This window comes from Vulpes vulpes, chromosome 13, assembly GCF_048418805.1.
Source record: "Vulpes vulpes isolate BD-2025 chromosome 13, VulVul3, whole genome shotgun sequence".
Classification (NCBI taxonomy): domain Eukaryota; kingdom Metazoa; phylum Chordata; class Mammalia; order Carnivora; family Canidae; genus Vulpes; species Vulpes vulpes.
The window spans coordinates 20,495,350-20,519,295 of NC_132792.1; the positions used below are offsets into that span (position 1 = coordinate 20,495,350).

General features: G+C 39.5%; 1 protein-coding gene and 1 pseudogene across 2 annotated transcripts in view; both read right to left on the reverse strand.

Annotated features, from left to right (window-relative positions):
* Nucleotides 1-4,532: 4,532 nt before the first annotated feature.
* SLC30A8 (solute carrier family 30 member 8) overlaps nucleotides 4,533-23,946 on the reverse strand; it is a 35,946-nt gene continuing 16,532 nt past the window's right edge. The window contains exons 3-8 of one of the 2 annotated variants that reach the window (XM_025993371.2): nucleotides 21,207-21,353; nucleotides 18,551-18,704; nucleotides 14,821-14,971; nucleotides 13,115-13,220; nucleotides 8,183-8,317; nucleotides 4,533-6,198 (exon numbers count right to left, since the gene is read on the reverse strand). In XM_025993371.2, coding sequence (XP_025849156.2) covers nucleotides 6,053-6,198; nucleotides 8,183-8,317; nucleotides 13,115-13,220; nucleotides 14,821-14,971; nucleotides 18,551-18,704; nucleotides 21,207-21,353 — 839 coding nt within the window. In that variant the 3' untranslated portion in view covers nucleotides 4,533-6,052. The remainder of the gene's footprint in view (nucleotides 6,199-8,182; nucleotides 8,318-13,114; nucleotides 13,221-14,820; nucleotides 14,972-18,550; nucleotides 18,705-21,206; nucleotides 21,354-23,946) is intronic. The other variant, XM_025993372.2, reaches the window with a different exon arrangement.
* On the reverse strand, nucleotides 6,995-7,086 carry LOC112916075 (U2 spliceosomal RNA; annotated as a pseudogene).

Below are 23,946 nucleotides of genomic sequence, written 5' to 3' on the forward strand. Positions count from 1 at the left end.
ACAAAAAGTCTCAGAGTAGGAGATTAGTGGTATTCTTCAAAATCTATATCTGAAAATGTGTCTACTATTGTGCAAATGTTTATGCCAAGGTAAAACATTCTCCATCATTGGATGTAAGTAATAAACTCCAGAATATCTACAAGCTATCAAAATAATAATTATGGTAAGAAGAAGGAGGGAGAAAAGAAAGAGGATAGAAGGGAAAGAAAAGATGGAGAAAGAGGTAAAGGAGGAGGAAGAAAACAATTATATGTTCTCATCAACTGCCCTTGATCATAGTACCTCCCTCAGAATTTTCTCTTTAATCAACATTAAAAATGATCTAATCTAAGATTCTAAAATATCTTCTTTATGGCTTTGTGTTTATAAAGGATTAGAGATTGAATGGAAAGAGAATCTGCTTCTTGTTTATGAATCCAGAGCTTACTGAGCCAAGGAAATCTGAACTGTCCTTTCCCATTCTAAATTTACACAAGGTGCTGAACTCTGTGAGAAAGTGGAAACTAGAAAAAGGACACTTCATCTTTCTAGGCTATTAATTATTCATAGAAAGTATTGCTCTAAAGAATTGTCAACACAGGGTATTCCTATCTTCTGACCATAGACCTCTGCCATGTCAAAGACAAATGTGGAGTGGAGAATGGGATAGTAACAGAAATTCTCGTTCATCATTTTCATGTATTGCCATGGATAAAAAACACTCTTCATCTGTGAAAAAAATGAGAGGGGTTGGAAAAGAAACAGGGTATTAGCTTATTAAGTGCCTACAGATTTCCATGTGAAGAGTGCAGTTCAACTTCAAACAAGACCCCAAAGTCACATCTGATCCTGATTCTTTTGTACAGGTTAACTCACCGTGGTTTATAATATCTTCAGTACAGCCGGTGCCCTTTCTTCTTCTGTAATACCCCCAAAACCTCCTAAACTCTACAATCTAGGGAAATCACACTTGAAGGGACCATTGGACTGTGTACAGCAACCACATGGCTTCAATGGCTTCAAATAGGATAATTACGTTTTTAGCAAATGGGTATCCCTTTGAAGGAAGGAAATACAGGGCAATTATACTGAAAGGTTGTCTCCTAGGGCTTGATTGACACACCTGAAAGGGGTGCAATTCAGCTTGACATCTCTCTTCACTTCCTGACCTTTACGGGTGATGAAGCACAAATGTGTTTGTTTTTTTTACAACTGTCGAGGGCTACCACTGCCTTTGACCACCATCCTTTTCCTCACTGGGGTTTCATACAGATAACCAAGATGATTTCAAAAGTATCTCTGATTCTTAGATCATCTTCCATTTCCTTTAGACTAATCTGCTTCCTCAGTGGGTTCTTTCTTCTGATAAAAGATTGAGAGTGGAAGAGTATATTCTCATTACACTCCTGATTGGTGTTATGAGAAACATTTTCTGCCATGATTTTAGTGATAAAAAGATGATGACTTAACCCAAACTTTCCCTTTTCCCTGATTTTTTTTCTAAACAACATACATTAACATTTTAAAATAGAATTTTAACAGGTGCCCAGTAACAGAATGACAAACGTTAAGTGTGAAATCTGAAAGTTAGGAATCTGAGCCACATATGGTCACCTTTTTTTTTTTTTAAATATCCGCCTGTGCTGGACTATTAAGTGGTTTCATCACTGTCACATCAAGCAGGACTTGTAAAACTTGGGATATGGGTATTCAAAGACATTTGCCTTTAATGATTTCTGTAATTAGTCATTTAAACAGATTGCCCTGTGATCCAAATCAGGGAAGGCAGGGAGATGAGCTGAGAAAATCATTTCCTGAAGGTACTTTAAAGCTAATTGTGGAAAATGAGGCTTGTCTCTGTGCAAAATTCTCTGGCCCATAGTTCACCGGGTGGACCTGGAGCCGGAAAGCCACATTCTCCAAGAATCTATAAAATGTATATGCCAGGTGTTTTTTTGGACACCTGAGTGCTAAAGGCCTTTTGTTGCCTCTGCAAAATTTAACAGGTAAGGAAATGGTGCCTCTGTGACAATGACAATTTACAAACCAGAAGAAGGAAACACACCTGGTTAGAGTAAGCTGTGGCTAGGAGAGAGAGAGAAAAACCAAGGAAGGGATCCTTCACAGGAGCCAGGGAAGATGGCTGGGAGAACCATGGCTCTGCCTTCTTGAAATGGACGGCTGTACTTTGTTAATAAGTGTACACGAAGTGACTAACTTGGCATTTACTTTAAAGATAAAAGTAGAAGTTGGCAGAGTGTGTCAGAATGGGACTTAACTATTTTAATGAATCCGTGCCTCATGCACTAGGCAGTGCTCTCAGTAGATGTCTTTATCTCAGCAGGCCTCCAGGGCTCCATGAGAGAAAGAGCTGTTCAATTCTCACCAAAAATTCTGCCACAGTCTTGCGGAAGTTGTGTTGAAGACTCAAAACCTTTTAAAAGTAGGGATGATATAAATGTCTGTGTTGGTGCACACATACGTATGCACTCACTTCACATAACAGTAAAGTTAAGATTTACTAAGTGCTAACCACATACTCTGTACAAATCCAACATCTTTAAGTGTCCTAATATATTAAATTCTCATACATCTGAATAGGGAGCTTTTACAGATCAGGAGACAGAGGGACAGAGCATTTAAGTAACTCGCTCGAGGTCACAGAGCTAATAAACGCAAGAACTAAGATTCAAACTCAAGCAATCTAACTACAAATGTGATGTTCAAAGTGCAAACATTCTCTTCCTCATGTCCTTGAACATTCCCATTTCCCATCTGTAACCAAACATATGGAACGCATCAATTTCTTTTATGGGCCCTAACATCACCATAGAGTCCTAGATAAATCTTGACTGGGTGCTGGATGACAGAGAAGCATATGAAGGATGGAGGGTGGCAATGAAGTTGGCCTGGTTTCAAGACTGTGGAGAATAAAGTGTGTTTCTTTGAATGATGTGAAGGATGTTTTGATAGCCGGAAAGACTACAAGGCCACAAAGTAAAGAATTCTGCTATGCTACTCCAGGAATGTCAACAACCTGGAGTTCACAATCCTGGACTCCAGGGAAGAGGCAAAGGGGGAAGCCGACTTTCAAAATTGATACATGGTGCATAAAGTTGCCTTGGTGTCATCTGCTCTTTTACCTTCAAATCCTAAAAATCCCCATTGCAGATTGTATTGCACTTAATCCCCCAAACATCTACAGTCCAGAGTTGTCAATCTAGCCGACAAAAGAGGTAGAAATTCAGGGAAGCAGCAGAAATGGTTAGGGGGCCATGGGGCAATTCCTTTGGTTGTTGTACAGATCCCCCTACCTGGGGGATTAAGTTTACCTGGCATTTAGTATGTTCCTGGCATTAAAATAAAAGATAAGTGTGATTTTAAAAAGAAAGCAAACAGTTACCCTAGAACTTGTGTGCTTTCCAGGTCTTAAGGGCTCTATCCTACACAAAATATGGAAAAGCAAAACCATTCAACAGCCTTTGAGACAGGAGAAATGATTTGACACGAACTATCCCTGCCATTTTAAGAGCCAGCTGAGGCAGGACACATTAGTAACCTGAGTGGCTCTAATTCTGGTTGCCTAAACGTGCTTACTGAGGTGGGGGACAAGTCTATTTGTCAGCAGAATGCTAAGTAGTGATTTCGGCAGTGCTGATTGATTTGCAGAGATGGCACAGATGTGACCTCCTCCGTCAAAGTCGATGTTTTCTTGGCCCTCAAAATTTCAGAAAAATACAAATATAAATGAAAAATAATGACAGGACCCACACATAGCCCCAGAGTCATTGCCTCAACAATTATTTAATGCCTGCTAGGTTTCCAGCACCCTGCTGGATGCTGACAATGACATAAAAATCATCAAAGACATAACTTTTGTTCTACAAAATTAATAATGGCAATGTTAAAATTATATAGTTTAAAAATCAGAGTTGAACATTTCCTTTACCACATATATTCTGCTTTCAAATTAAAAATTAACAGGTAGGGGCGCTTGGGTGGCACAGTTATGCATTCAACACTTGGTTTTGGCTCAGATCATGAGATCGAGCCCCACATCAGGTTCCATGCTCAGCATGGAGTCTGCTTGAGTTTCTCTCTCCCTCTCCCTCTGCCCCTCCTCCTCGTGATCTTTTTCTCTCAATAAATAAATATTTTTAAAAATTAAAAAGTAAACATGAGTATACCTTCCATATAGTCTTCCCTTTGTCTAGAATGCCCTTTTCTTCATCTGTCTAGACAAATCTCAGATATAAGTCAAAGTCCAGCATGACTATCTCCTCAATAACATGAAGCCTCAGTGGCTATGCCCACATGGCAATGCCCCTTTAGACCCTATCCACATGTTTGCAATTCAAGATATTACTGTAGGTGTCTGGATATGTGTCTGAATCCCCCACTCAATGACCTTCTTTGGTTGAAGTTCTTTTAGACTCCAGCTATTCTTTAGAATATCTCTGGATGTGTTAAAAACAAAACAAAAACAAAAACAGAAAAAAAAAACCCAGAAGTTTAGGTTCCAAACCATACCCATTAAATCAGAATTTCCAGGGTGTAGGCCTATACTTCTTTATTTTACTTTACTTTCTACAGGTGATGAGTTACAGTCAGTGCTAGAAGCATGGAATTATACAATCAATGACTCTGAATGAATCTTACTTTGCCAAATGGACTTGCTCATCTCCCTTCCCTCATGTCCTCCATGTTTTTTTAACTCACCCCTCAGTACCCTCCAGCCACAAGGGCCTTTCTCATTTCCTCCCATGTACCAAGTTCTTTTTTCATGGTGCCCATTCATGCTCTTGGTTCTTCTAGAATGTACTTCCTCCTAAATTCATCTGGCTATCACCTAGTTTTCTATTCAGGTCTCAACTTGAATGCTGTTTCTTCAGAGAGGCTGTCCATTGACCTCTCCCAATCTAAACCAGCCTCTCCTCTTTCTCACTTACCACTATTTGTAGTACATTCTTGGTATTTACTGGTGGAATGCCTGTCTCCCCAACAAAAGGGAAATAGCTCCATGAACACAAAGGCCGTATTGACATAGTTCACCAATACTCAGCTCATAGCCTGCATCGACAAACTATTTTTGAATGAATGAATAAATGACATTGGTTACATTACTTAACCTCTGTGAGCCTGTGTCCTTATCTATACAATGATGGTATTAATTCCAACTTTCCCAAAGTTGTCTTTCAAATGAAATGAGGTGACATATCTAAATAGCCTAGTGCAATACCTGGACAATAGCTGGGACTCCATAAATATTATTCAAGATCTGGAAGTTCTCAATTCTTTGACTCTTTGAAAAAATTATTTTCCATGTGACCTGAGATAAGAATTCTGATGCTCTGTGCTTCTGTTTTATTATTAGGTCATACCATATGAAAACACTCAAAAAGCAACAATTTCATAATTTTTCATTTGTCCAGAGCTTTTATACAGAAAGTAAAATGTCACTCAATAGTTTTAGGCATACTAAAACATAATTTGTAATTGATAAGGAAAAAGGACATTTCTACCCCATTTAGTAAATAGTGATATGGATAGGGAGAGACAAGATTCTGCTCCAAATAATATTATAACTTGCTAAGAGAGTCAAGTTATGGTGGGGTGTTAAGTTTTCAGAATCTCTTTTAACCTTGCTTGGCTCTTCTTATTTTGCTTCTCATGTTTTCAGAGAATTTTGTGATTTCCTTGGCACCAATTCCTAATAAGAGTTTCCTGAGTTCAATTTTACCCACTCACTCAGGATACATTATTGAATGGAGAGGAACTTTTTATTGCCTATGGTTACAAACAGCTTTTATTTCAGTCCCAGTCAGGAATAAGACTACACACATTCCTGTAACTGAACACAGCTACTGATGAGTTGATAATCCAATTGGCTGATGAATCTAAATGCATTTTCATTTATGGTGGGCGGACTAAAAAAAGAAGGATATAATGTGCACTGTACTGTGTCATGAATTTCTCAAACTTCTTCCTTTGGTACTTTATTTCTTAGGTTCTAGAAACTGCAGAGCAGTATATAGTGGCCCATCAAACCTGGGAAGTTGACATTGTGACTGAACTAGTCCCGGGGGTCTTCACAGAAAAAGCAGTTGGGGTCCTGGTCAGCTGGAGATTCCATCTGAATGGTGAGCGAGTGCACAGTATAGCTATTGCTGAGGACTTTAACAATCTCTCTCCGAACAACCTGGCTGTCACGGCTGGCTGCTGTTGAGAAAGAACCACAGTGAGATTGGCACTGATTGCACACACATGGGTGACTGCTAAATTTCCAGCTTCAAGTACTTTGTCTTTGACCTGGTGGGGAGGGGCCCAAGAAGAGCACTCAGAAGAAGCCACGTTGGCTCTGACAATCAGTTACATTCACACAGACAAGACAGGGGAAATTCTGGTGCAGCAAAGTACTCATCACTATGGGAACTCTTCCTGCCCACAGTTCTCTTGGGGTCTGGCGTGTTTAGAAGCTGAGCATGGAAGGGGAGATAAGGCCTGAAGAAAGCTAAGACAAAGCTCTTTCTTTCTCATATAGCCCTTTCCGCCAGTCCCCAGAGGTCTTTGGGTTGCAGCTCTTGTATCTAATCAGCATTTATATCAAGGCTAGTGAAAGGAATCGGGAAGCATTTAGAGCTCCCTACAGACTCCTCCTAGAGCAGCAACCTTACTGCCATTTTTCTCTTGTCCCAAAACGTATCAGGAGGCTGTAAGGCCCTTCCCCCCAGTAGCAACCTGACTGTTTACTAGATTCTTCCATCTGCAGTAAAATATTGGTGTAGTGGATGCTATAAATCACCTGTAGCCAGATCTGAGATTCTCAGCAAAGATGAGGATGTCTAAGCCTAACCCTCAAATGCCTGTCGCCGTTGTTGCTGTAGCCTGCCTGCCTCTAAATAACTTCTTGAGTTATTTTTTAGCTGCCTGACGTATCATTTTGCCTGAGCTGTCTCCTGAGGCAGTGAGAGATCCTCCCCCCCCCCCACAGCCTGTTTCCCCAGCCCAAGGACACATAATGTGCAAATCACCTTCTATTTAAGAAAGTTTTTAAACTGATAAGAACAGATACTACACTTGATCTTAGCCAGAAGGCCGAGAAGCGATCCAGCAATTGCACTGCTGGGGATTTACCCCAAAGATACAGATGCAATGAAACGCCGGGACACCTGCACCCCGATGTTTCTAGCAGCAATGTCCACAATAGCCATACTGTGGAAGGAGCCTCGGTGTCCATCGAAAGATGAATGGATAAAGAAGATGTGGTCTATGTATACAATGGAATATTACTCAGCCATTAGAAACGACAAATACCCACCATTTGCTTCAACGAGGATGGAACTGGAGGGTATTATGCTGAGTGAAGTAAGTCAATCGGAGAAGGACAAACAGTGTATGTTCTCATTCATTTGGGGAATATAAATAATAGTGAAAGGGAATATAAGGGAAGGGAGAAGAAATGTGTGGGAAATATCAGGAAGGGAGACAGAACATAAAGACTCCTAACTCTGGGAAACGAACTAGGGGTGGTGGAAGGGGAGGAGGGCGGGGGGTGGGGGGCAATGGGTGATGGGCACTGAGGGGGACACTTGATGGGATGAGCACTGGGTGTTATTCTGTATGTTGGTAAATTGAACACCAATAAAAATTAATTTATTAAAAAAAAAGAAAGCTTTTAGAATCCAACACCCTAAGAATTATCTCACATGGTACAGAATTTCTAACCATCCAGTGGGAGAACTACCATTAATTAATCCCTGCTAGAGCGTCTTTTAGCTTGTTAGAATCTTAAGGATGAGACCTATGTCCCTTCTTATCTTCAGTGATAGAGCACCTTAGACCAGGAGATATTCAATGAGCATTTATTGCTGAATTCATCCCATTATTTAACTGATTGGGCACCAAATCAGACAGGTGAGATCCAATTTTCAGAGTCTAAGGCTTTGAAGTTTGGGTGGCATTTAAACCATTTGTTCTACCCTCTACCCTCTGCAGTCTGCTTCAAAGGGATGTCTTCAGTATCATTGTTGCTACGATAACATTGACAAGGGGTGTTTTCAAAGGCCTTTGGTAATAGGAAACACTATACAGTTGTTTTGACAGGCAACAGACACTAAAGAGAAGCTCTACAAAAAGGAGGGAAATTATTGAGTTTACAGGACAAGGGCTGAATTTTGGCAGGGTGTTTACAAAACTCACTGACCTGCAGCAACATGAGCTGAGACAATCACTTGGTTCATTGCTAGAGACCAGATGTGCAAGCTGTGCACAGACACCACACCATCCACAGCTAAGATGAGCTCTTTCACATCACTGTAATTCAGGTTCTTAGGTACACCTAACAAGAGGAAGGAGAGGGAGGCTGTTTGTTATTTAACTAAATATAGCTCATCCACATGGCTAAATGGTGCTGCAAAATCTTCTCCAGAATTTCAACTTGCCCTCCTCTTTTCTGGTTTCTTACTTCAGATGTTTACAAATCAGATTCACTTGACTGTGTCAGAGGGTTTCACATCAAAGAATGTTTGCAAAATTTACCATGCAATAACCAACAATAGCAATCATTCTCTGTTTTCGGGGTGTGTTATTAAACCAATTAAGTTTTTTCTACTATCTACTATTAAGTTATTTCTACTATCTTTGCATACACTCTAGAAACCAAAATGAAGAAACATGGGACTTGGTATGAAATAATTCTGGGTTAGTATTCTGACCACAAGTACCATGAATTTACCCAAATCTTGGAACTTCTCTGATCCTCAGCAGATCTATGGTAAAATAGGGACAGTAAGAGCAATATGTATACCGAGTTCTTTGAGGAGCAAATGGGAAAATTTCTGCTCTTTGTACACTACAATGCTATGTAAATCAGAGTTCTGCAATAGGTCACTTACTGAACCGTGTTAATAGGTGATACTAACATTGTAATGCCATCTTATTCAGTTTATAGATTTTTTATTGATCTAGGTACATTACTCAGGGTTTAATGACTGGGTCATATAATGTCAGAGTTTGACATCTTTCTTGATTCCAAAGGAATGGTGTGGGGGCATACAGGAAGGTAGAGATGCTGTCAGCCAATCAGCTATTCTTTCGGGCTGAAGGAATTGGGGTTTCTCTAGCTTGAAGAAGTGAAAGCTCAGGGCTCTTGGGTGGCTCAGTGGTTGAGTGTCTGCCTTTGGCTCAAGTCAGATCCTGGGGTCCTGAGATCGAGTCTTGCAATAGTCCCCCACAGCAAGCCTGCTTCTCCTTCTGCCTATGTCTCTGCCTCTCTCTGTGTGTCTCTCATAAATAAATAAATAAAAGCTTAGGGGGAAAAAAGGAAAGAAAAAGTGAAAGCTGAGGGCAGAAGGATCGATCACTTTTTTCAAACATTGCAAGGATTGTCATTTGGAAGATGAGAGGCTATGAAAGTGTAAGGGTCTTTGCTTTGGCAGAGAGAAGGCAAGCTAATGGTTGGTTAGAATTGTAAAACACATCAGTTTAATATAAGTTTTTTTAATCAACTCAACCAGCATAACAATGATAAAGCCACTTGAGGCAATAATTAAATCCATGCCAACTAACGATGACCCAAAGAGGATGCTGTAGAACAGATTTCTAAGGATGACCACCTTTTAGCTCCTACTTCAATCATATATGCACAACACAAACACCTGGTGTGTTTGTTAAAAATAAATATGCCTTAGCTCCATTCCAGTCCTTCTGAAGAAAATTTCTATGGATAAGGCTCTGAAATTGATATGCTTTCAAAGTGGCTCTTCACCTTGAATGCATATTAGTATCCTCAGAAGAGATTTTAGAAATCCTGATTACCCGGTTACACCCAGGACCAATTAAATTAGACCCTCTGGGGATTAGATGAAGCATCAGTATGTTTATAGCTCATTTGGTGATTCTAACACACAGCCAAGATTGAGAACCATTGCACTGACATTAACAAACCATTGGGCAGCCCTACCTTGCAGTAGTTCTCAAGTTTGCTTGCATGTCAAAAAAAACCCCATCAAAACCGGCCCCAAACTGAGTCAATTAAATCAGAATCTCTGGGTATGAGGCCTGTGCATAAGTATTTTTAAAAGCTTCCCAAATGATTGTAATGAGCAGCGAGTCAAGAACAACTTACTTAAAGGAATAGGAAATCCTTAATCCTCCTTTTTCAGGATTTAAAAGGCTTACTCATGGGGATTTCCATCTTAAAGCTAATATTAAAATTCTCTACAGTTTGAGTTTATTTTTTTTTAAGATTTTATTTATTTTATTCATGGGAGACACAGAGAGAGAGGCAGAGACATAAAATGACAGGCAGAGGGAGAAGCAGGCTCCCCATGGGGAGCCCAATATGGGACCCTATCCTGGGACTCCAGGATCACATCCTGAGCGGAAGGCAGACACTCAACCACTGAGCCACCCAGGCATCCCAGTTTGAGTTTACTTTTTATCTCACTTCATATTGTTTCATGGAGGTAACAAAGAGCTGGTCAACATGTTCTTTTATTCTGTGAGTTGCATAGAGCTCAGACCACTGGAAACAAGAGTTCTTAGATTAGTCATAAATAGAATGTGTATGGAGTCGTGATCGACATTGTTATATTGTAATGATAATAACCCATCTTTACCAAGAAATGGCCGTATGTCGAGGTTTGTGCTAAGTACTGCATTCATAGTGCTTATCTTACTTAATCTTTGTAAGAACTTTAAGAGCTAAGTGTCAATGTCACAATTCCTATTTAATTGGGGGAGAGGAAATTGGGAGTCAGAGAGGTTAAGAACCATTGCTAAGGCTATGCAGAGACAGGGGATGTCAGATTCTCAAGTCCATGGTTTGAGCGTGAAACATGATACAAATGGTAGAAGTCTAAGTCTTGCAACCCAAAGTTGCCTATTATGCCTTATGTATCATCTCTGAGGAGTTTCATGTGATCCTCTAAAAACCTATTGTCATTGTCTAGGACCCTTGAGATGAAATCACAATCCCACTACCCCCTTCCCTCTTGCCTCACTTATATCTTTACTTTTATGGAGAATACAAGTTCACTGTTACTTATTTTACTATATAAAATAATGTTGACAAGCAAGAGGATATGTTCTCACTGGCTTCAGTGCTCCATCGTATATTAGAGTTTTGTTTTGTTTGTTTGTTTTTTTCTGAAGGAGAGCCTGTGAAAGTATTAATACATCCAGGAAAATATCGAAATTAGTCTTTAAAAAATAATTGCCCAGGTTAATAAATATATGAAAAATCACTCAATATCTCTCATAATGAAAGAATTACATATGGAATCAATAAAATATAATATTTCACCTGTCAGATTAGAAAAGAATCAACATTTTGATAATACTCAGTGATGGTAAGGATGTGAGGAAATAGGCATTCTCAGATGCTGTTGGCAGAAAAGAAATTGATATGGTATGTTTGGTAGAAATGGCAATATCTATCAAATTTTTAAATGCACATAACTTTTGAAACAGCAATACCACTTCTAAGTAACAGATATTCAAGCACTAAAAAAAATATATATGGACAGAATGGTAATTACACCATTATCTATAATGTCCATCAATAAGTAAGTACATGCATCCAGGGAAATACTTCATACCATGAAAAGGAATAAGAAAAAAAAAAAAGAATAAGATGTATCTCTGTATGTGCTAATATGAAAAGACCTCCAAGTGAAGAAAGCAAGGTGAACAAAATATGTATCAATGCATAATTCTGTTTATATAAAAAACACACACTATATATATATACACATATATATGTAAATGCCTAAATATTCTTGGACAGATACATATCGACTTATTAGTAGGTGTTATCTCTGAAGAATGGGACTGAGAATTCAAAGATGGAAAAATGAGGAAACTTTTAATAATTTTATACCATTCCATATTTTTAGAAAACGTCATTAAGTACAAGTATTATTTTATGCTAACCTAATTTGAAAACCTAATTTAAAAATTAAGCATTTTCCACATAGGAGTTACCTGCCAGTTTCAATAATTAGCTACGTTTTCCTTAAATAAAAAGAAATAGTCACCTGAGAAGAGCTATACTAAGAGACAGAGATGATGAGTATATTCCACTGGCCAAATCAGTGGAATATACTCATCTCCAAAGTACACCAACTTGTTTTTCTCCATCTGTAAGTCAGCAAAGTTCCATATTAGGAACAGCTGCAGCTTAGCACTCAGCCCTCAGAAAGGAAATAGATGCATCTGTGACTTAACAAACCAAATATTGTCACTTTCAAAGAGAGGAAGTCCACTTGTTCCACAGTGACGTTTGACTCCCTTTTCTGTTTCACTGTTGTCAACATTATCATCCTCTAACACTTATAGTGCCCAATGGGATAAAATCCTTAAACATGTGATCAGTAATGAACACTAAGAAGTGTGGGCTTTTGTGAAGGCACCTGCACTCTGAGATTGTGTTAGCCTTATGTCAAAATGTGCTGGGCAAAAAAGAAAAGTTCAAGCCAAGATCTGGATATTTTTGATCGTCCGAATGCTTGATGTGATGTAAACCTCTAATTCCGATTGAATTTTCTAGGTGCTACTCTCAGTGCCCTCATGTAGTAATCCTTTAAGTGGTATGAAAAGACTATTCCAGTGGTTCTCAAAGTGTGGTCCCTTAGGCTCTACTACAGACCTACCGGTTCTGGAACTATGAAGGTGGGCCCAGCAGCCTTAACGGACATCAAGTGATTCTGATGCACTGAAGTTTAAGGACTGTTAGCCAGGTCTACAAGGGGTTTTAGGCAAGCCCTTCATAGTAGTTATAATGCTGCCTGAGAGATAGATTATCGAATTATTCTTAAGTATTTTCCATATATTTAGGGAGAAATTTCTATTTTTGCAATATCTCCTTCAGTGTCTGTCCTTAGTATTTGTACATATCATTTTTATACCGTGCCATATCATTTAATAGTTGCTGGAGGAAAAAAGAGAAACCAGCTCTTTTTATTTGTTCCCATATGAATAAAAATAATAATATCTGTTTTCACAAAAACTCCTTATAAATTTATATTTCCCTTAGAATGCAAATTAACAGTGAATGTGCCTCAATACCTCCCCTGCTGTGATTATAGGGAAGAAAAAACATTGATCCTGGAAATAATAATAAAATCACTCCTACCTTCCATGAGTAAGATGGAGAAGTCCTTTAAGACAGTGATGGTGCTGGCCAAAACCAGGATGGAAAAGACAAATGTGCAGATGGGGTCAGCCATTTTATAGTCTGGCTAAAAAATACAGGGACTTTAGTTAACTGAATTCAGGACTTCCATGAAAAGTTTGATTAATAGAATAAATAATCGTCCCTGCTTCTTTTTCACATTATAACCCTTCGCCTGCCTAACATTTGGCGTCCAACTCAGAGGTAAGACTTCCTGAGGACTCAATCCTTCTTTTAAGCTTCAAACTATTGGTGACGGAAGAAATTTTAAAAAGTAAATCTAAGATGTAAAGGGAAAATATCCTTGGGTTTTCTCTCCAAAGGCCTGATTTGACTTTTCTCATATTAATAGAAGCGCAGAGTATGTAATTAAAAGTATGCACAAGTTTATACAGTATTCAATGGCTTTTAGCTTTGATAAGAGGAAAGGGTATCACTTGCCCAGAGGTGGCATATGACCAAGGTCCAGCTGGAGCTTGGTCTTGGCAGACTGGGGTTAGTTCCTTTCTTTCCCTCCTCAGGATGACACATATTTGAGGCAGGCATTTTTGATTAAGTCCTAAAAGTATAAGCTGAGGCCTCATTCTTGGCACTGTCTCACCACTGGACCCCTTAGCCTCAGGGTGAGATACCTGTTCCTCTGCCCTTAAAATTTTGTGCCACTGAAAAGTCCATGCCCAATTACCTCTGAGAAACTCTCAAATTCTACTAACAAGAATACTAGCAAGTTTGAACAATTTTGCCTTAAACTTGAAGCTTTCAATGAATATATGCTCAACTGAATTCAGATATGTCTGTGATTTTTGTTTATATGTTTTTATTTTTTAATAAAAATGATAATGAATCCCTGCTAACTGGATGATCAAGATGCAAATAACAAAGCTAAATGCTCTTCTCCATTACCCCTACCTCCACCTCAGTGCACTTCCATCAGTTCTTGGCCTAACAGATCTGTGGTAAATGTTTGTTTAGGATCAGAGGTTCATCCAGGATCCATCCCAACTTCCCATTAACACCCTGACATTGGGAGGAGAATTATCTTTCCCCCATTGCGGGTAGTATTGGTGGGACAATCAGATTCTCTTCCTCCCCAGCCAAGTAGCAGGTACAAGATCCTACCTTAGTCTGTTGGACTCTTTCCCAGAAATACACATTTCAGCAGAATGACAAGAAATGGGGGAAAATGGCTGAGGCACATTCATTTTACATTGGTACTTGGGACAGAAAGTGGATAGTTTCTGAAATCTAAGACACCCAATGTTGTCTTTATTTCTACCTTGATTTCTGTCCAAGAGTACATCAAATAAATTCCAGTCGATAAATATATTTTTCTTAAGTAAGCTAGACATCTTTTCCCTTACTTATAACCCAAGAATCCTAAGGTATCGTATCCATTGTTCCATTGCTGTTCATCTTAACTCCATAACAAAAGTAACTACTTTTTGGAAAGACTGGTGCCCCTATAGTTCAAGACATAGCACTTAGGAATTTGGAAAGTCTAAGGTTTCAGGCTTTGGATATTTGTTTGTGTGTTTAAACCTTGCAAAGCAGTTGGTATAGGCAAATATAGGCTGTCCACCTCATTTAAGTTAATATTGGCATGTCAGCTCCTGTACTACAAAATCTATAAATTTACTATGACAGTGAGTAAACTCAAACATTCTCACCTTAAAGTAGATAATAAGTGCACTGGTTAGCACACTGATGCTCTGAAATAGATCTCCAAGGGCATGCACAAAAGCTGCTCTGACACTGGCATTAGCTTGCACTTCCTTATGATTGTGGCCAGGGTGTCTTTGGTGCAGAATCACACTTAGCCTGAAAAAGAGAAGGGTATTCTTGGCACATGTGAGATTAGCCCTTGAAAACCTATGCAGCATAATGGGGGATTCACAAGACCATGTATTATCTAGGATTGCAGATAGTTGAAATATTAATGCTGTAAAATGTACTATTTTGGACTAATTTTGAAAACAAATGTATCATAGAATTTTAAATTTTTACACAAGGAGAGACAACAAAAGTTCACTTCAGTTTCCTCTTCTATCTACCCAGTGCTACTATGGTTCACCTGAAAACTGGAAAGTATCACTTCCTAAATGAAACTATTTGATAATGAAGAGGGAAAATATCATTTATTGAGGGTCTACTGAATGTCAGGCATTAAGTTAGGCTTAAAGCTGTGCTTTGGTGGGAGCTAAATTAAATGTACTAGTTTCAAATGCAAACGACAGCAAAAGGGGTAAAACAAAAATAAAATTTCATTAGGTTCATATTTTAAAAAAATATTTTATTTTGCTTAATTTTGTTCATTTCTATGAGAACTTAAAATCTGAATAATTTCTTAATGGCCAGTGATGATACTCTTGTGCTTGTATCTATGTAGCTATTAATAAGAAACTAAAACGTATTAATGTATTTTAAATATATATGTAAATATATATGCAATTTAACATGTAAATGTATATAGAAATGCAAACATATATAAATTTTATACAGTCCTAAGAGTATAAGCTGTGGCCTCATTCTCTCTCTATATATAACACATTGTAAAATTTAACATCTCCTATCCAAGTCAAAGAGATAAGTATTAGCCACTATAAATTATGTATCTGATTTTATTTTGGAACAAGGATTTTTAAAAAATTGTTCTTTAGTACCACATATCCCAGTCTAAAGTGCCTGTTAAATTGAACGTCATCACCACAAAGTGGGATGATTGCTCTCCAGCAAGATTTGATCATTACATAATGAACGGTTTTTAGATGGTCACTGTTTGGGCAGAAATTCATCCTTAATTAATAGTTACCACTTAAGAATCTTCAGACAGCCTGATATGCCTGGCAGTTAAACATACTCTCTTTCTAGGTCTATTCATATGTGCTTATCATATTGTCACTCATTCTTTTACTCATTTTATTAGAAAAAAAAGTACTCAGGGACTCTTGTGTGCGAGGCACTGCTAAATGCTTCGGGTATAAAGGTGAATGAAACATGGTCCCTCCCCCAAGTAGCTTTAAGTATAATGGAGATGGCAGAGATTTTTAAAAGACCCAAATAAATGAAAATTCTAATTTTAATAAGTCTACTAAGAACTTGTGCTATGGATAACAAACAGAGAAGTCTGATTTAGTTAGACAAAGCAATTGAATTGGAGCTAAAGGTTATATTAGAGTTAAATTGTAGGCTGGAGAGGAGAGAATGTTTCCGGCAGGGAAAACAGCATGAGATGGCCTTAAGGCTCTATCACTAATCCTCATCCTAGAACCCCTTTGCAACTTCTATTAGAACTTTCTTTCCTGATTTTGGGTCTCCAAGGAATAGATTTATTCCAGATTATAGTTCTGATATTTCTATATTCAGACAACACAGCATCTAGCAAGACTTGAAACCTATAATCCCAGTTCTGGAAGGAAACATTATAGTCACTCGGTATATTTATCCACAAATAACTATCTCCTTGCACAGGGAAGTCACCACTTTTCAATTCCCTTGTCTTTCTAAGTATGAGAAGCACCTTCAATGTTAAGGTCAAAGTTCAAAAGAAGTTGCATTAAAAAAAAAACTTGGATGGTATCAATTTAGAAAGTCAAACTTGATCATCAAGGTTCTAGATTTATGGGGTAGTTAGCTGGGTGTATCTTTCATATTCATGTAACATCGACACTACCTATGTGACATATGACTCTCAGGAAATTTTTAATATTTTCATTTTCCCTGCTGTTTTGTGGACATATTGTTCTCCTTATGCAAAGATGATGTTATTGACTCCTACTCAGCAGCACATGTGCTCTGCCTTATTTGTCTCTTTGTGGTGATAGATTTGCATTGATCTCCACACGCTTTTTCTCCCAATGCCAATATGAAACACATTTTCAAGTTAGCTGATTGGAAGTAGGGACCTACTCAGTAATAGCAGTCAAATACCACTCTTCTAACTGTTTAGCTCAGAGATTCTGACCAATGATTTGCACACTAGGAGGTAAGGCACTGAGACAGGCAGAAGGTGAAGGGATTAGAGTGACCTGAGGAGCTTTTTCAAAGTGTCCACGTTCAGATTTTCCTCTAATACCAGGGATTCCATTATGCCCTCTCTTAAAAACTACTGTTTGAAATGTGATTCTTCTATCACTGTCTTCTTCACTTTTGTGGATAAGCCTACCTCAGCATGTATCATGTTGCATTATAGGATAGGTAGGTGATACATAGTGTATGAGTCTCTTTTGCTGCTATAACAAATTGCCACAAAGCTTTTGAGGCTTAGAATGACATAAATTTATTCTCTTGTAGTTCTGGAGGTCAGAAGTCTAAAATGGGTATGCAGGACTACATTCCTTCTAGAGACTCTAGGAGAGGATTCATTGCCTTACCTTTTCCAGCTTGAAGAAGTCATTTAAGTTCCTTGGCTCCAGGATCCTTTCTCTATCTTCAAAGCCAGCAATGCAGCATCTTCCCTTCACTCTGACCCAAGTGTCTCTCTTACATGGATCTTTCTGTTACATTGGGCCTATCTAGATAACCCAAGAGAGTCTCCCCATCTCAAAATCCATTCTTAACTTAATCACATTTGCAAAGTTCCTTTTGCCATGTAATTAATATACTCACAAATTTCAAGGGTTAGAATGTGGAAATCTTTGAGGGGCCATTCATTATTCTGTCTACCACAGATGATTGATAAATAGATAGATAATACAGTTTTAAATAGTGTTGCCCAGAATCAAGCTATCAAATGGTAAGGAACAAATCAACCAAAAAATATCAAAGACCTGGCCTCAAAACCCCCTTATCATGAACAATCAAATAGCTCATTAGGGTAAGAGAAGAGCAATATAGTAATGATCACATGTCCAGTAAGGCATCACATGTCTCATAAGAATAAATTGCCTGTGTAAGAGAATGGATCAACAAGTGGAAACTAAAGAGAGAGTTTAGCTAATACAGCTTAAGAAGCAATTTTCATACAGTCACAATGATACAAAGATAAGAGAGACTGCTTTGAAGAGAAATAAATTCCCGGTTATTAGTTCTGTTAAAATATATGACACTAATGACTATTTTATTGGGATGTTGCAAAGGAGAATTCAAAAGTAGAAAGAAAACTGAAGTAAATGAAATTTAAGATCCCTTCCAACCCAGCCCTCTGGGAACCCATAATGTGTTGTTCATGTAACAAAAACTAAATAGGAATAAGTCATATCTCGTATGGAACCATCACTATGCATGAGAGCAGACTGGCCAGGAGCTCGATTCCAGGCCTAGTAGATCTAGATTCAGATCCCGGCTCTGCACTACCTCACTGACAATTTATTCAATTTATCATCTTCAAAAGTGGAAGAATTAAACAAAAACAAACAGGGTTAAAGACAACTTTTATGGGCAGTGTGTGGGGTGACTTACATAATGTTGGCTGCCACAGCACAGCCTGAAACCAGGATCATCACCGTCCCCTGGATCTGGTAATCAGGGTACAGCAGGCGTTCACATGCCAGGTACACCAACACCCCAGTCACCACCCAGACGCACAAGATGGACAGTAGGGCACCAAGGATCTCTGGGGATTCAAGCACACAGACACCCAGACACAAAGAATTTGTGAATTACCTTAACCTCTCAAGAATCATAAGGCATTAACATTCCTTGCCAGCCACCCCCCTCCCTGCAAAAGAGGCTTTAAACTCATCCACTCAGTGATTCACAAAGCAAAAGTGTGGATGGATTTTAACACCAAGATGAGACACTTTAATGTTGCATTCATAAAACACCAGCGTCTGAGTTCATTATGCTCCATATTACTAAGTAATTCAAGCAAATTTTTAAAGCATATTAATTGCTATCTGCCATTGCTGTTTTCCTTGGGGATTTTAATTTAAACAGGTGCTAAAATGATCGAAACTTATTAGGAGATGAAATAATGAGACACAAAGAATAAAATGTGTTTAGAAACTCTCAATTTCACCATAAAACATTTACAACTTGCCAGTACTGGTACCTTGTGTGGAATAAAATAGTAACAAGGGAAGGCTTCAGAAGGTACTGGATGAAAATGAGTTTCATTTGCCAACCCAATGTATTGTAAACACAGAGGCAAGCTCAGAGGTATATCAACACTCTAACTGCATTTTAAGAGGAACTATATGGAAAAGAAAGATCAGAGTGGAGACATTTACATTAATATTTAAAGATAAGATGGCGTTCAGTCTGCAGGCTGAGTAAAGCGTGTTTGCTCACTGAGGAGTTCCTTAACACTTCACCCTGAACTTTAATGTAACTTTGTAGGTAGGTACTAAAAGCTTAGGAGGGCCTAGAAATATTCTGGAAGTCAGTGGCCAGGCACATTCCATACTTTTGGCCCTCCCTCTTTTAGAGCAGAACCATAGGACATGTTGTCTCCCAGGCTTCAGTCATTTATACACAGCCTTCATGATTTTTACCACATCCACATGCCACCTGTCATATTAACCGCTTAATACTTCTTAATAAATTCACTTTTTATACTTAGCTTCTTCCTAAACAAAGTCATCCATGAAATTACATGTTGACAAGCTAGTTCATTTTCATCTATACATCTGTAGCAGTGCTGCCTAATAGGGTAACCGTCATCGCATGTGGCTGTTTTCATTTAAATTAAGTAAAATTAAAAAGTCCGGTTCTTCAGTAGCAGTAGCCACATTTTAAGTGCTTTGTTGGGGGCACCTGAGTGGCTCAGTTGGTTGAGCATCCAACTCTTCAGCTCAGCTCAGGTCCTGATCTTAGGGTTGTGAGTTCAAACCCCATGCTGGGCTCCATGCTGGGTGTGGAGCCTACTTAGAAAGAATAAATAAAAAGAAAATAAAGTGCTCTAAGGCCACATTATACTCTATATTATAGAACATTTCTCTTGAAGCAGAGAGTTCTTATTGAACAGCACTGGTCTTCTAGAGCATCAGTGTTCATGGACTTCCATCACCAGGATGAGAAAGTACAAGCAGTATTCTAAATTCTAGGGACGCCTGGGTGGCTCAGTGGTTTAGTGCCTGCCTTCAGCCCAAGGCATGATCCTGGAGTCCCAGGATGAGTCCCGCACTGGGCTCCCTGCATGGAGCCTGCTTCTCCCTCTGCCTGTGTCTCCGCTTCTCTCTGTGTGTCTCTCACTAATAAATAAATAAAATCTTTTTAAATTAAATAAATAAATAAATAAATAATAAATAAATAAATAAATTCTAAAAGTTCTGAGTTCTGTCTGTGTTTACAAAACATCCTATGTTTACAAAATAGCTTTGACCAATAGCATCAGAAAGGAGAAAGTACGTATAAAAAATATATACAGACAAATGACAAGTGCTCAGACAAAGACATGTTTTCCAAGTATAGCACCGATCAGGGTCTGGACAGCAACTTCAGATCACATTGTCACAAATTCTTTTTATTGATGTTTATTGCCTCATCTCTCCCTCTCCCCTTCCTTTTCTCTGAGCATTACAGGAAAGGCAATCCAAAACACTTGCGATGATAAATTGTTTGGTGTGAAATCAGAACTTTCAGCCATCCTAAGCTTGAAAAACCACAGTGCATATTGCCATAAGTCATGGTCTGTATCTAGAGGCAACTTTCAGTGAAGGCTGGTCATGTAAGATGTTGGCCACCCTTGCTCTGCCCTAAATATTCTTCGCATTTTATTCTCAACTTATCTATGAGAAGTTCTTCAATCTCTGTAGCTCTCTTGGGCTCTCTGTGCCTTACTTTGCAAAATGGTAGAAGTTTTATCCCATCCTCCCTCCCAGATGCAGAGTAACTGAATGAATGGTACCACACCCTGAGACCCTTGGGCTGGGGCTCTTGCTAAAGTGATACAAGTTCCTGCTGTCCCAGTGGAGTAGAGGGAGCACAATTAATCTGGCTTTTTGACAAATCAACATTGAGAACACGTGTTCCCAGGCACGCATCCTCTTAATCCTGTGCACCAATGTGCCTCCGAGGGATTTTTGAATGAGGCTTTGCTTGTCTCTTCTGTTTTTATCCTTGGTTTGACTGTATAGCACCGCTTTGCCATTAATGCTCAGTGGGTGAACTGTACCTGCCCGGTGCCATCCAAATGTCAGCTGCTTCGAGGGAGGCTTTGATGACAACCACAAGGAGAAGAGACTGAGCAGGAAACTGGTCAGGTCAATTAAGAGATGGGCAGCGTCTGTGATGACAGCAAGACTCCCAGCAATGTGGCCACCTAGGGAATGCAGAACATTACGTGGGATTAGGGCCCCCTAGGGGCCCCAGGATTCGGGCAACTAGATTCACATGCATACTAACCATGGTGAAAATTGCCACAGATTCACAAAGCTTTGTAAGACAAAAGATATCAACATTGATTTAATCCACCTCTTCTCAATTTGATAAGAAACGGACACCCATAGAGTACATAGGATTTGAACATGTGGAAAAGGATTTCAAGGGAGCGGCCATTCCTAGGAGAGGGAAAGTACAGAGACTGGAAAGTGTAGGCACATTTAGAGAACATCAGTTAGACTGGGACATCAGAGTTCAAAAATAATATGAAAAGATGAGGCTGGAAAGAAACTTAATCCCAGGACTCCAGGATCATGACCTGAGCCGAAGGCAGACGTCCAACCACTGAGTCACCCAGGTGTCCCTCTCAGCCTTTGGCTCAGGTCGTGATCCCGGGGTCCTGGGATCGAGTCCCACATCGGGTTCCCCACAGGAAGCCTGCTTCTCCCTCTGCCTGTGTCTCTGCCTCTTTCTCTGTGTCTCTCACTAATAAATAAATAAAATCTTAAAAAAAAAAAAAAAAAGATGAGGCTGGAGAGGTATGGGCTGGATTTGAAGAATCTTGTACTGAAGTCGGAGGACCTGGACTACTGTCTATAACCCAGGGGGTGTGGTCAGGCCCACAGCTGTGTTTGGACTTGACTTGTGGTTTTACCAAGGTTTTTACCACTTCCTTCTGCTCTCCTAATGTATATTACCCACCTGAGTTCAAGATCCCTATTATGAACAGTGGGGAGCAGTAAAGGAAAGGGCAGACACGTTCCACTGAGGTCCTGAAGTGTAACCACTGCCCAATAAACTGTAGGAAGGGAACCCAAGCCATGGACATCCTGACTTGCCTTTCTTTCTATTTGGTTTGCCTTCTTTACCTCCTTCTAGCTCTGCAAGAAAAGACCTCCAGCCTCCAAAATAGAAATCAAAAGAAACCTTTGTTTCTTCTTTCCCAAACAGGGCTCCTTGTTTGAGAACAGTCTTTATTGCTACATCTTCCTGAAAAAGAGCTGCGCCGACCAGGTGTCTTCCTGGCAGCTGTTTATCGCCTGTGTATGACAAGCGACAGAGACTTATCAGTCACCAGCCCCTCCATCATCAGACTCACCTTGTCTCAACTAATGATTTTTAAAAATTACATATATGGCTCATAATTGCAATAATCCCCACAGACCACTGGCTCTAGCTGTAGTTAATAACTGGTTTGTCAAAGTTTAATGGTCTGAAGCAAAGTAGTCTTCAAGCTTGTTACTGAGCTGTCAGTGCAAAAAATCACAATGATTCATTAGCCAAAAGGCAACATTTTGCTAACAAATCAGCTTTTCTTCCAATTATCCTCTAATGTTGCTCTCTCTGCCAAACTCGGGGGTCTGATAATAAAGCTGTGTTAATAATGCAGTATTTCTCACCGGGAGAATGGCTACATGCAGATTAGCAGCTGACCACCATGTCGGCAAGGAACAAGAGTGACGATTCCATGTGCTCAGCTCAAATTGTAGCTTAAGTCAAGGGAGAGGAGTCCTATAGGGGCTCTTCAACAGGCTCAGCTGAATCAGGAGATGACTGAGCGAGAAAGAGAACTTGCTTTGGAAGAAGCATATTGATTTGGACGCCCAGGAAGTGAGAACCACTTTGCATCATCATTGCTACTTCTAAGAACAGTCCAGAAAACTGTGAGCAATCATGCTGGAACCCTATAGAGAAAACTGTGTGCAAGAGGTAGTTTCTGACTCAACTTGCATTTGCTTCTGAAAGCATGGGTTAGGGCAGCCTGGGTGGCTCAGCGGTTTAGCACCGCCTTCAGCTCAGGGCTGTGATCCGGAGACCCAGGTTTGAGTCCCATGTCAGGCATGGGGCCTGCTTCTCCCTCTGCCTGTGTCTCTGCCTCTCTCTCTCTCTCTCTGTGTCTCTCATGAATAAGTAAATTAAAAAAAATTTTTTTTAAAACATGGGGTATTATTGATAATGATCGTTGTCATCCAGTCAGTATCTATTGAGTCCTTCCTGTGCATGGTACAGGGATGGGGTACACAAAGATACACAAAGTTCAACAGAGTCCCTGTCTTACATGATCTCATTGTCGAGCATTCACCATACTCAAGACTGTGCCGTGGGCTAGGAGGATAAGAAAACCATTCTCCTTGGGAGCATTGAGGAATTTTTCACAGGAGAGGGGGGTAAGACAGAACTAGAAGGGAAGAGTTTTTCAGGAAGAGGTAAGAGCAAGAACCAAAACAGAAAGAAATGAAAGAAGATGGCACCTTTGTGGAAAATCAAGAGATGTGGAGTGTTGGGGGAATAGCTAGAAATGAGAGTGGAAATGCGGGTTGGGGACCCACCTGTGGGAAACTATGTCAAGCTGGAGAATTTGAATGTTATCCTATGGGATAAGAGAATCTACTGTGATTTGAGGCAAGGTTGTGATGTACTCATATCTGTATTTGAGAGAGAAAGAGCGATCTTTGCCGGCAATGTGGAGGCTGACCTGGAGGGAGGAGAAGCTGGAGGTTAAGACGCAACAGGAATAGCCAAGGAAATACAAT